Genomic DNA, 13,989 nt, shown 5'->3' on the forward strand with positions numbered 1-13,989 from the left:
AAACATATATATATGTTTGGATGGAAGAGGGAAATTAAACTTTTTTTTGAGTAAGGAGGGAAATAAAAGGGTTGTGTTTTTTTGGAGGGAAGCACTACAGAGGTGGGTTTCAGCAGGTTCTGACCAGTTCTGGAGAACCGGTAGTGAAAATTTTGAGTAGTTCAGAGAACCAGTAGTAAAACTTCGACTGCCCCCCCCATCTATTCTCTGCCTCCCAATTTCCAGCTGATCAGGAGGAAATGGGGATTTGGGCAGTAACCTTCTCCTGGAGTGGGGAGGGAATGGAGATTTTACAGTATCCTTCCCTTGCCACGCCCACCAAGGCATGCCCACAGAACCAGTAGTAAATATTTTTGAATCCCACCACTGAAGCACTCCTTTGTACCCTGAAGGCTCTGGGGTCTGGAGAAGATTGGCTACCATTTGCAAGGCTGTCATGGGCAAAAGGCACAATCTAGCCACCTTGGCTTGACTGCAGCCATGAGGGTAGCTTGGCACTGCTGTAACACAGACTGAGAGAGAATGTCCATCATGTGGTGCTCCTGCTTTGTCCGTGCTATGACAGCACCGAGCAATTCACTGCTGCAGGTAAACTGAAGCGACAAACTTGTGCAGGATTACTTGTGAGTCGTTAATCTGGAATTTTATGATGATTAGTGATTACATTTTTATTATTATTATTATTATTATTATTATTATTATTATTATTATTATTATTATTATTATTATTATTATTATTATTCAATTTAAATCATTTTGTATGCACTTGACTTTTTACCATGTGCATGGGTTTAAAGAGTGCATACTTTAGAAGGAATGTATGCTATTTTATATGCTTAATGCAATTCATTCATTTATTCATTCATTCATTCACTCACTCACTCACTTACTCACTCACTCATTCATTCATTCACTAGTATAGCATCAGCTCTTTATGATACATGCAAGTATCCTGTCATAATCATGACTGGCAGCCACTGATAGTTGAAAGTGCAATTAACATTCCATTGGGAAAGAGCAACAAGGATGATTAGTGGACTGGAGGCTAAAACATATAAAGAGCAGTGGCAGGGATTGGGTATGGCCAGTTGCGAAAAGAAGAATTGGGGAGGGGACACATGTTAGCAGTGTTCCAATATTTGAGGGGCTGCCACAAAGAAGGTGGGGGTCAAACTATTTTCCAAAGCACCAGAAGGAAAAAGGAAAAACAATGGATGGAAACCAATCAAGGAGAAAAGCAACCTAAAAATAAGGAGAAATTTCTTAATGGTGAGACCAATTAACCAGAAGTTGTGGTTGCTCCATCGCTGGACAACTTTTAAGAAAACTGGACAACTACTTGTCTGGAATGGTATAGGGTGTCCTGTTTGAGCAAGGCTTCCAAGTCCCTTCCAACTCTATTATTCTATTGTTCTGTTAAAGTTTTATTGTTCGTGAATTTGGCCAAACAGTTTTAAAAACCAGTAGCCGCTGATTCAATTTGTGGAAATGGATTTTATAGTTTTAATTATCCGTAAATTTCTCCAGACATTTTTACCATTCTGCTTAATATATAACCCCCCTGGTGAGGTACGTTAACTGAAAGTGAGCTAAGTAAAATAAATAAGTTAAAGAAAACATACAGAGCATGGCTTCATGAATTGCTTACAAACCGCAGAGGGCATATTTACTTTCTTCTGTGTAACAAACTAATATGCTATGTACGTGTGTTTCTGCTTTGTCTGCGTGTGTGCCCTGAGAAGTATTGAAAAGGCTGCACACATTCTGCACTGGGTCACGTGACCAGAAAAGTCAGGGTTTAAAGTAGAACAGCAGCACTTCTGAGTTACTGTTTCCAGCTGCTTCTAACATATAGTAATGCACTGGGGGGATTTTTTCCCCCCTGAATTTCTTTTCTCTGCAGTTCCAATCAAATCCAGCCTATTAAAAAAACATGCACAATCATTGTTTTGCATGCTTCTGTCATAGATAATTTGTCCTGTTCTGTTCTGATTTGGGAGAGTTTTCCTATTGGTAGATAGATAGCAAGAGGGCAGATGGTACCAACCTTTTTAATATAATTTCCTTCCAATATTTTGTTGGATTGAAAAGAATAAAAATATTGGTCCTGATGCAGACTCTTCAGGATGATAGTGGTTATGTACATCCATTGCAAGAACTGTTGACTTAATCCCATTCTCTGATTTTTGTTATTTAATCATTACCAACAGCGGTGAAATGCACTTACCTTTGCTACCAATTCGGGAGTGTGAGCATGTGCGCTCGCTCACTATGCTTGCGTGCACCTCTTCTGCACATGTACAGAACCTTCTGCGTATGTGCAGAGGGTCAAAAATGAGATGTAATGATGTCCTGGTGTGTGGGCAAAGTCTCCCACTGCCAGTGCTACCGGTTCGCGCGAGCCGGATAGATCCAGACAGATTTCACCATTGATTATCAATCTTTCTTTCTTTCTTTCTTTCTTTCTTTCTTTCTTTCTTTCTTTCTTTCTTTCTTTCTTTCTTCCTTCCTTCCTTCCTTCCTTCCTTCCTTCCTTCCTTCCTTCCTTCTTTCTTTCTTTAAAAGTTTTACAAAATTTTTTAACAAATACATGCCCTCCTCCTCCCTCCACCCCCCTTTTTATTTATGACTGCTCTGTTTGAGCAGATTTTTTTTTGTTTTTGGTTAAAGCCTCTTCAAAATCCAAGTCAGCTATTCTTTCAAGGTCATCCCTCTATACTTTTCTTTACACTCCCCCCCAAAAAAAACCTCTAAAGGCTATTGCAGTCTAATTTTACTTCACAGAAGCTATGTTAATGCTCTTTCTATGTGCATGATCATTTCACCTTTAAAAATATTATACTTCAATTTTCTTCAACAAATTGTGATTTATCTTTGGGGGTCATGTCTGGTCATTCACAATAACTCTAAGGAGGAGTTTGTCCCATTTTAGATTTTTTTGGTTTGGTAGTTTTTATTGCCAAGAAAAATGCTAAAGTTTATAAATCAACAGATCATGTGTCTTCAGAAATAATACTAACACAGATCCCATTACAAACAAATCAGTCTTCTGGCACATACATATAAAATATATTTTAATGTATGGGAATTTCCATCTCCGTGGGCAATTCCCATGGAGCCATGGACTACTAAAAAAACCAAACGACGGAAGAGAAAGAAGAGAGGTAAACGATCTGGGATCTTAATCAGGCTAAGAAATCACATTAAAACTCATCTGCCTTCAATTTTCCTAACAAATATACGCTCACTTGCAAATAAGATGGATGAAATACTCCTCTTAAACAAATACTATTCTGATTTTCGCAATTCAGCAGTCCTATGCTTCTCTGAAACCTGGTTAAATGAATCAATTGAAAATAGCAGCCTGAACATTCCAGGGTTTCAGATTGAACGATCAGACAGGATTCCAGAAACATCTGGTAAAAAGAAAGGAGGAGGCTTATGCCTATATATTAATAGAAACTGGTGTCAAGATTTTAAAATAATTTACAAATTCTGTGACAACAATTTAGAGACTTTAATTATCAACTGCAAACCTTACTATTCGCCTCGTGAATTTTCCTCATTTCTTCTAATTGCTGTTTATGTCCCACCACAAGCCTGTGTAAACAAGGCATTACGAACTCTAGCTGACCAAATCATGGAGGCTGAAGCCAAACACCCTGATTCACTGGCCATTGTTTTGGGAGATCTAAACAAGGCAAACTTAAGGAAAGAGCTACCAAAATACTTTCAGCATGTCAATTGTCCCACCAGAGGCAAGAATACTCTAGACCATTGCTACACAACATTAAAAGATGCTTATCGGTCTTTACCACGTGCAGCTGTAGGACACTCTGATCATTGCATGATTCACCTTGTACCTGCTTACAGGCAAAGACTTAAAGCCATAAAACCAATAATTAAATCAGTGAACACCTGGACGGAGGAATCAAAATTAAAGCTACAGGCATGTTTTGACTGCACTGATTGGAATATTTTTAAAGATACCTCTGCAGACCTGGATGAACTCACAGATACTGTAACATCATATGTCAGCTTCTGTGAAGACCTATGTGTACCTACAAGGAACTTGCGAATATACAGTAACAACAAACCTTGGTTTACACCTAAACTTAAGCAGCTACGACATTCCAAAGAGGAAGCCTACAGAAAAGGTGATAAAATGCTGTACAATCAGGCCAGAAATGCACTAACAAGGGAGATCAGAGCAGCAAAAAGAAGCTACTCTGAAAAGCTAAAGAATCAGTTTTCAGCAAATGAACCAGCAAACATGTGGAAAACTCTTAAAAATATCACCGGCTATGGCAAACCTCCTTCCCAGGCTGAAGGTAATCAACAAGTGGCAGATGACCTGAATGAGTTTTACTGCAGGTTTGAAAGGAAACTACAGCCACCTATCTCCACAACCCCCATCTCAGACACACCAACAACAGCCAAGCCTCCTACAACTGACCCCATTTCATTGGGTTCACAACCCCTAGTGATCACAGAAAAGGAAGTGCAGGACCTATTTCACAGACAAAAGCCAGGAAAAGCTCCAGGCCCAGACAAGATAACTCCTTCTTGCTTAAAAGTCTGTGCTGACCAATTGGTCCCCATCTTCACCCATATTTTCAATAAATCACTAGAGATGTGTTATGTTCCTTCTTGCTTCAAACGCTCTACCATCATCCCAGTGCCGAAGAAGCCCACCATCAAGGAACTGAATGACTACAGACCAGTTGCTTTAACATCTGTAGTCATGAAAACCTTTGAAAGGCTAGTGCTTTCCTACCTGAAAACCATCACGGATCCGCTGTTAGACCCCTTGCAATTTGCATACCGAGCAAATAGATCAACAGATGATGCTGTTAATATGGCTCTGCACTACATCCTACAACATCTTGAGTCTCCAAAGACCTATGCAAGGGTCCTTTTTGTAGACTTTAGTTCAGCATTCAATACCATCATTCCAGACATTCTTCTAACTAAGCTAAACCAGCTACAGGTACCGGAACAGACTTGTAAGTGGATCACAAGCTTCCTAACAAACAGGAAGCAGCAGGTGAAGCTAAGCAAGATCACATCAAATACCTGTACAATTAGCACAGGGGCCCCCCAAGGCTGTGTGCTCTCCCCACTTCTCTTCTCTCTGTATACCAATGACTGCATCTCCAATGATCCATCTGTTAAGCTACTGAAGTTCGCAGATGACACAACAGTGATTGGTCTCATTCGAGACAATGATGAATCCACATATAGACGAGAGGTCGAACGACTAGCCTTGTGGTGCAACCAAAACAATCTGGAACTGAACACACTCAAAACCGTAGAAATGGTGGTAGACTTTAGGAGAAACCCTTCCATACTTCCACCTCTCACAATACTTGACAACACAGTATCAACAGTAGAAACCTTCAAATTTCTGGGTTCTATCATATCGCAAGATCTCAAATGGACAGCTAACATCAAAAACATCATTAGAAAAGGACAACGAAGAATGTTCTTTCTGCGCCAACTCAGTAAGCTCAAACTGCCCAAGGAGCTGCTGATTCAGTTCTACAGAGGAATTATTGAGTCTGTCATTTGCACCACTATAACTGTCTGGTTCGGTTCTGCAACCCAACAAGAAAAACACAGACTTCAGAGGATAATTAGAACTGCAGAAAAATTATTGCTACCAACCTCCCTTCCATTGAGGACCTGTATACTGCACGAATCAATAAGAGGGCCGTGAAAATATTTGCAGATCCCTCGCATCCTGGACATAAACTGTTTCAACTCCTACCCTCAAAACGACGCTATAGAGCACTGCACACCAGAACAACTAGACACAAGAACAGTTTTTCCCCGAAGGCCATCACTCTGCTAAACAAATAATTCCATCAACACTGTCAAACTATGTACTGAATCTGCACTACTATTAATCGTCTCATAGTTCCCATCACCAATCTCTTTCCACTTAAGACTGTATGACTATAACTTGTTGCTGGCAATCCTTATGATTTATATTGATATACTGACCATCATTTGTGTTGTAAATGTTGTACCTTGATGAACGTATCTTTTCTTTTATGTACACTGAGAGCATATGCACCAATTCCTTGTGTGTCCAATCACACTTGGCCAATAAAATTCTATTCTATTCTATATTTTAAAACAGCAGCCTTAATAAGAGTACATGCAGGGGTGAAATCTACTTACCTTCCTTACTGATTCGAAAGTGCACGTGCCGTGCGTGTGTGCTTCATGTGCGTGTCACATGCATGCGCAGACCTTCTGTGCATACTCAGAAGATAAAAAACACATTACTTCCTGATTAAAACCAGAAAGTAATGATGCCCCGGGCGGGTAGGCAGAGCTTTGCTCCTCCATTGCTACCGGATCGCCAAACTATCAGCCATGATCGCTACTGGATCGTGTGATCCGTCCGATCTGGGAGCATTTCACCCCTTAATATATTGCGATTAAATGTAGGTGGAATATTAAAAGTACACCACCTACTTCAATTGTCGAGGTTCGCAGTCCAATCCAGGTAATAGCAGCCTAGCTGTCTGTCGGATATCATCACTATCTACAGTTAAGCTGCGCCGGTGCTCAGCATAGGTTATAGCTACTCGCATCCATTCCATCAGAGGGGGCAGAAGCATAAATGGCCTGGAGAAAAAAATAAGACATCCATCACATCTCATGTTAAGTTCCATTTTATCTAGGAATATTAATCATGTATCATACAACTTCTTCAAAACCCAAACTTTCTTATTTCAAAATAACTTTACTTAATTATATCAGTGGCACCTACTTTGAAGTAATCATGTCCTCTTTAGTAAACATGGTCATACAGAACATGTTGGCTAGGATATAAAGTAATTAATGGGTGACCTACTTTATATTTCTTTTTGCAAATAATGCCATAAAAACTGGGAAAAGGCCTCTAGGACATCTTCCAAACTTGTCATTGAAGGGAAGCAGGATAAGTAACATTGGCAAGAAAGAACAATTCAGCTCCCTTTTGTTAATCTTACATTCACTGTGTTTCTTGATGGGAGAACTATATGCACATAATCCTTGATTTACAACTGTAATTGAGCCTGGAATTATAGTCCTAAATCATGCCAGTTGTTAAGTGGGTCACCATGTGACCACACCCAATTTTGCAACCTTTTTTGGGGCATCATTAGTAAGCACAACGGTGGTTGTTGCGCAAATCCATTGTCTGCAATAGGTGGTTTTTTTGCCAGAAACAGGAACAAAACATGGTTTTTTGTAAAAAATGTTCTAAAACATGATCATGTGACCAAAGGATGCTGCAAATGGCGGTAAATGTGGGTCAACTGCTGAGGGTCCAAAATGTGATCATGTGACTGTGTGGGTGGTGTTTGTAAAAATTTAGAATCTGGGTCATAAGAAACCATGTGAAGGTCCATTGTTACTTAGAAGAATGACAAAGCGACTAGCCATAAATTGAGGACCATCTGCTCTCTGGGAAACATATCAGAGAAGTCTCATGTGGGTATGTTTAAATTCTTGCCCACTTCCCCATGACTTTGTCTCCATGACCATTTCATACACTACGTAACAATCAAATATATTTCACAACAATCAAATATATTTTTCCAGATGCAAAACAATTTCGCACCTGATGTCTCATGCATCAGATTTCTGCAACTTGACAACCATCCAAATGTGTGAACTTTAACTTCCAGAATTTTAGTTTGTGCGATCACTGCTGATCATTCTGGAAGCCGAAGTTCACACATCTGGACAGTGCTCCAAATTGTAGAAGGCAGAAAATCGGATATCCACTTCACAGAGAACTGAGATAGCAAGAGAATGTGCTACAAGCTGGGAGTTCACTGGGAGTACATTAATCTGTTTAAAGTATTGCTTCAGCCATTAAGTTAGTAGCTAGCCAAAGGCAAGTCAACTCTTTAAAAAAGAAACCCTTTGACTCATTTTTCACAGAACTGTGGTAAACATTATTCAGTGTTGAGACTCTTCAATATTTCTCTGAACTCTGAACATCCATAAAAACCCATTTGTGACAGTATATATAAAATGAGTGGGTTATTAAGAAAATAAGCTGATAGCATGAAAGACAAATCACATTAAAAATAATGATGAATAATAACATCTATGACTGGAGCTCTCTTTTTAAGCCTTTCAGCCTTTCAACTTTCTGCTCATCAGGAGCCTACCATTTACCATTTGCCACTAGAAAGGCATGTTTTGTTCAAATCTGCTTTTTGAAAACACAGAGTGGCTTCTGCCGGTTAGACATTCAAGTAATCAAGTTAATCTTTTTGACTTCATGCTTTTCCAGCATAGCTTCACCAGTCATTTTGTCCAAAGTATTGCCACTGCCATTACAACAAAAACAGTATATGTCTATTTAGTTCCATTTATTTTTCCATCATCCATCTAGGCAGCAACCTCAAGATGACTTAGCATAATAATGAAAAGTTACAATGTAAATTAGAAGTAGGATATAATAGCACAAACATATACCATCCTGAAAGAAGATAATGGCAAGCCTCTTTCGTTTCATTGCCAAGAAAATTGGTTTATGTATCTGATGCATAAAAAGGAATCAAATTCTATCCACAGTGAAAAAGTGTAAGGTTTTGGAGGAGGAGCTGAGACAGGAACCCATAAACAGTATTGTTAAAGTGCTGTATGGCTTATAACAACCTCACAAGTAACAAACCAACTAATTTAAAAACATTAAAGGTCTCCCACCCTTTAATCAAAAAAAGATTCTTGTGGTGGTTTCAAAGAACCACACATGATTTTTTTTTTTATAAAAAGTGTTTTATTTTTTATTTTTCAAAATACAAACATTCCATCTTTCCTTACACAGTGTGTCATCTGGGTTCAAATATCTCTGTGTGCCAACCTTCAACATTTACAACATCATTCACTTTAATATAATTCTCTAATCTTAAAATTATAGTGTATTAAACAATTAAACATTATAAGCCTATTCATTTTTCCTCTTAACATGTCTCCTAGTAAAAATACAATAATAATAGCATTACACATAATTATGCTCCTCATCCTAACACTAACAATTATCATCTTATTTATACCTCTATCTTAACATATTTTCTATTCTTCTTTAATCTTCTTTTATTTCCAGTTCCCCTTTTTACTCTCTAACCATTGATAGAATACTTCCCATATCATATAATATTCAGTTTGTTCTTTCTCCTTAATCACTAGTTTTAAACTGTTCATTTCTGCACATTCTAATGTTTTTCTAATCACCTTCTTCTCAATAGGAATCTCTTCACTTTTCCAATGTTGTGCAAATACAATTCTAGCTGCCGTTAGAACATGGATAATTAAATAAATTTTGTCTTTATTATAGCTTTCGGGTAAAATCTCCAGCAAAAATATTTCTGGTTTTAGCTCAATATGTTGCTTTGTCATCTTTTCCAGCCATGTCCTTATTTTTGTCCAATATTTTTATGCTTCTACACATGTCCATCACATACGATAGTAAGATCCAGGTATCTGGTGGCACTTCCAACATTTAGCTGACTTATCTTTAAACATCTTTGCCAACCTCACCGGTGCAAGGTGCCATCTATAAAACATCTTATACCACAAAATATGGCCATTTAATCTATTTTAAGAAGTGGTATTTAGCAAGATATGTGAACTCAGCCCTTATGCTGAGGGCAATACAAATATCCATCTGAAACATGTGGGATATGCTGGAAGATCTGATTACATATAGTTCTCCATGCCTATATGAAAAATAAACAGAAAGGTAGCTGGTGACTCAAGGAAATAAAATACAGAGCAGAGATGGCTCTAAATATGTCTGAAAAAGAGGGTTTTTTTTCCTGATAATGCTCAAGGTGACATATTCTAGAAAGTAATTTAGCAACCATGTGGCGCAACAATAGCACATACTAGAGTCTCTTGAAATTATATCAGATATAAAATATAATGCACAAATGGGTCATTACTTAGGCCTGTTTCAATATCTCCCCTCTGGTCTTGCTAAGGGAAATGATTGTTGGGCTGCAGTGGTGAAGAGGAAACCAACTGGCCAACTGATGGCTTTACAACAGTGATTTCAGAACTGCAGAAGCCGCTTGGATCATCAGGGAGCAAAACAGGGGTGAAATCCAGCAGGTTCTGACAGGTTCTGGAGAATTGGTAGCGGAAATTTTGAGCAGTTCGGAGAACCGGTAGCAGAAAATTTGAGTAGTTCAGAGAACTGGCAAATACCACCTCTGGCTGGCCCCAGAGTGGGGTGGAAATGGAGATTTTGCAATAGGAGGGAATGGGGAGGGAATGGGGATCTTGCAGTATTCTTTTTTTATTATTATTATTTGCATTTATATCCCGCCCTTCTCCGAAGACTCAGGGCGGCTTACACTATGTCAAGCAATAGTCTTCATCCATTTGTATATTATATACAAAGTCAACTTATTGCCCCCAACAATCTGGGTCCTCATTTTACCTACCTTATAAAGGATGGAAGGCTGAGTCAACCTTGGGCCTGGTGGGGCTTGAACCTGCAGTAATTGCAAGCAGCTGCTGTTAATAACAGACTGTCTTACCAGTCTGAGCCACAGAGGCCCCTATTCTTCCCCTGGAGTGGGTGGAAATGGAGATTTTGCAGTATCCTTCTCCTGCCACGCCCACCAAGCCACACCCACAGAACCAGTAGTAAAAAAAATGGATTTCACCACTGGAGCAAAGGCATTTAAACTGTTATTGGGAATTACACAGATTGAGTGGAATTGCAATGCTATGAACATGGTCACATGACAAAATGCAAAATGTAGCTGACACATGACCAGGGCTGTATGCAAGAGTCATCCAATGAGGCTTAAGGGTGTTGTGTCTGCGCCCCCGGAGCCGGGCCCCCTGCCAGAAAGTGACTCGGAAAGTGAGGGGGAAGGGCCATCAGGACTTACCTCTGGAGCACCGGCTTCCCTGGCTCAGCTCCAGGACCAGAGGCAGGGCAGGTGGAGGAGATAACGAGGCCTCCATCCCCTGACTCTTTCCCCCCCAGGCCACGCCTCCAGACCCAGCTGATGGCAATCAGGCCTGGCTGGACCCTAGGTTTTGTAGGCAGGAGAGGCGGGAACAACAGAAGCAGGGTGGGGCAGGCCTAGGAAGTGCTGAGTCATGGAGCCAGGATATAAAAGCAGCAAGGGCTGCTATACCACTTCGTGGCAAGCAAATCAACTGCTTAACTAGAGCTGAAGTACTGTTTGTTCCTGGTTGACTCATCGGCATCAAAGAGATAACAGAGACACTTGGCAGACGCTTGCTAGTTTGCTGCCAGAGCTGATAGTTGCCGGCTAATTAAGTCATCGCTCGGACTGAGGCGAGGGGGACAGAACAAAGGGATGGAAACTCTGCATGTGTGGCTCTTAAAAAAACTGATTGTAAAATAATATAAAGTAAGAGAAATCCTTTTCCCTTACTTTAGGTCATGCCTAGCATACAATGACTTTGATGGGGATAGTCTTGCATTGTGCTTTTTTTCAGTGGCATAATAAAAAGTAGATGCATTTTTAAATCTGAACAACTGGATATGTACAGGCACTGCTTGCTAAAATGTTAATTTAAAACTAGTTTGGGCTTGAAGTACTGTTGGAAGCACTACAGAAACCTGAAAACCAGTTTAACCAGAGACGCCAGTGACAAAATGCAAAAAAAATGAGGGTGTACAAGTACATATTAACAGTATTACTTCCAAGTCTTTGTAGTCTTAGCCTCGTCGATAAATCTACAACTCCTCTGTTTAATTCTTAAACTAAAAGTTAGGAAGGTAAATAGAAAGATAATCCATGGGGATGATGTTTGTTTGCCGTATTCAAGAAACATGTCATTACCAGTTTATTTAGATGCTGGACTTGATTCAGAAAATTAAATATCTTTGACTTGGTTTGGGGCAATTCCGTTCCTGGGAAACAGGGAAGTTTCCTATTCATCCTTCATCAGGACATATATTAGCATATGCTTGCTGCATCAAGGCTGACAGCTGCTCTGTGTCTCCCCCTTTCTTCTTGCATCAATCCATGCAAAACACATCATACATACATATGATGCAAGTGCTTCCCCCTTCATGAAAGTAACATGAACATTAGCTTTAATTACTATACTTGGAGCATGTACATTATGTTTGACTGAACAACCTGTAGAGTCATAACAATGTGAAAAGTCATCTGACACAAAGGTCTTATTATTCCAGCAGTTACTTTTGCCAATAATGACTTTTGCAGAATGGGATAAACTCATCCTATTAATATCTTCCTCGTATTTCCCCCCAAATAAAATCATAAACATCCAGCTTGGCTGGATTCATATACTTTTATATTTAAAACAGGAGGCTGCATTTGGACATTATACTGAGATTATTATGGTTTGGCATCATAAGAATGAGCTGCAGTGAATCCTGCAGTTGCTCATAAATCCTCCTCTTCCAAAGAATAGAATAGAATAGAATTTTTTATTGGCCAAGTGTGATTGGACACACAAGGAATTTGTCTTGATGCATATGCTCTCAGTGTACATAAAAGAAAAGATACGCTCATCAAGAATCTTAAGGTACAAAACTTAATGATAGTCATAGGGTACAAATAAGCAATCAGGAAACACTCCGTATCAATATAAATCGTAAGGATACAAGCAACAAAGTTACAGTCATACAGTCATAAGTGGAAGGAGATGGGTGATAGGAACAATGAGAAGATTAATAGTAGTGCAGATTTAGTAAAGATTTAGTGAAGGAGAGTTTGGAAACTTTTGCTACCATTTTTTTTTAAAACCTTAACTGCATATTGATATAAATTCAAAGCATCAAATTGTGGAGAATCTCAGTTCAAATAAGCCAACAGTTACAATTCAGCTAGCACTAGTTAAGATAACTAGTTAAAATTCAAAAGTCATGTTAAATTAGGACCAATCTAAATGGAAACTGATCAATCTAAATGGAAATGGAAACCTTTGACCAATGTTAGAAAAGGAGAGGAAAAAGGAAGGATGAGTTTGAGCTTCCTTAGACCTGCACTAAATCATAGATTGGTATTTTTTTAATAGCAGATATTCTTTCCACTGACATTTAGGAAGCGGTATGACATGCTGAAAATGGCATAAGTTGGACAAAGGGAAACCTTATGGGAACCCTATGAATCAGAAACTAAATATGCATTTGTGTCCACACTTTCCTGGAATTGGACAGGAGTCCCTATGAAAACAGGGAATCTAATTTCTGAATAAGCATACAAAGAATCATCCTTTAGACACAAATCTGGATTCAGGTTTGCTTACATTGTGCCCTTGATATTTTTATAATCCACCACTCCTTGACGTATTTCCTCCTGCTAAAAAATTAAATGACAAATTAAATGACAAATGTCCTAACATTGCCACCCGTTCCATTACTACGGATTATCTAAAATTAAATCTAAAGAACGCAACACAGGATAGAAACCGCTCATTAGAATGTGTGCAATTTCTAGTATCAAAATTCTCCTACCAAACATTTTTCTCCCACAAAGTGTTTATTTTAATTTTAAAAGCTTTTTATTCATTTGTTCGGGAAGAAGACGAAACGTTAAGATGCAGATAAAGTAAAAGGAGTTAGACTGTAAAAGATTATAGAGAGATTGAAGATTAATAGTGGTTTCCACTCACTTTTCATCGGTTAACGTAAATGAAGCTAAGCCTTTGCAATGAAGGATATGCATAAATAATAGGATGCGCAGCATAGCTTTCTAAGCTGCAGTAAGTCTTGGTTTGGTATAGGAAGGTTTTATTCTCCCCACAAATTATGGCACCCCCTTTTAAGCAATACAGACCTAAGGCAAACAAAGAAAAAAGAAATACAATTTTTTGTTATTTGAGGAAAGGTTAATTATACCATATTACGCACTGGTTCTTTTTATCCATTTTAATATTAATTTAAATTTAAATGTTTTAACTTTTAATAGTATAGTATAGCCTTTATTGTCGCTGTACACCAAGTATACAACG

The 13,989-nt window shown here is 38.8% G+C and overlaps 1 protein-coding gene across 1 annotated transcript in view; it reads right to left on the minus strand.

Moving 5' to 3' along the window:
* ABTB2 (ankyrin repeat and BTB domain containing 2) overlaps positions 1-13,989 on the minus strand; it is a 188,605-nt gene that overhangs the window by 33,014 nt on the left and 141,602 nt on the right. The window contains exon 4 of the mRNA XM_058161634.1: positions 6,487-6,639. Coding sequence (XP_058017617.1) covers positions 6,487-6,639 — 153 coding nt within the window. The remainder of the gene's footprint in view (positions 1-6,486; positions 6,640-13,989) is intronic.

Source organism: Ahaetulla prasina, chromosome 1 (genome assembly GCF_028640845.1).
Source record: "Ahaetulla prasina isolate Xishuangbanna chromosome 1, ASM2864084v1, whole genome shotgun sequence".
Lineage (NCBI taxonomy): Eukaryota > Metazoa > Chordata > Lepidosauria > Squamata > Colubridae > Ahaetulla > Ahaetulla prasina.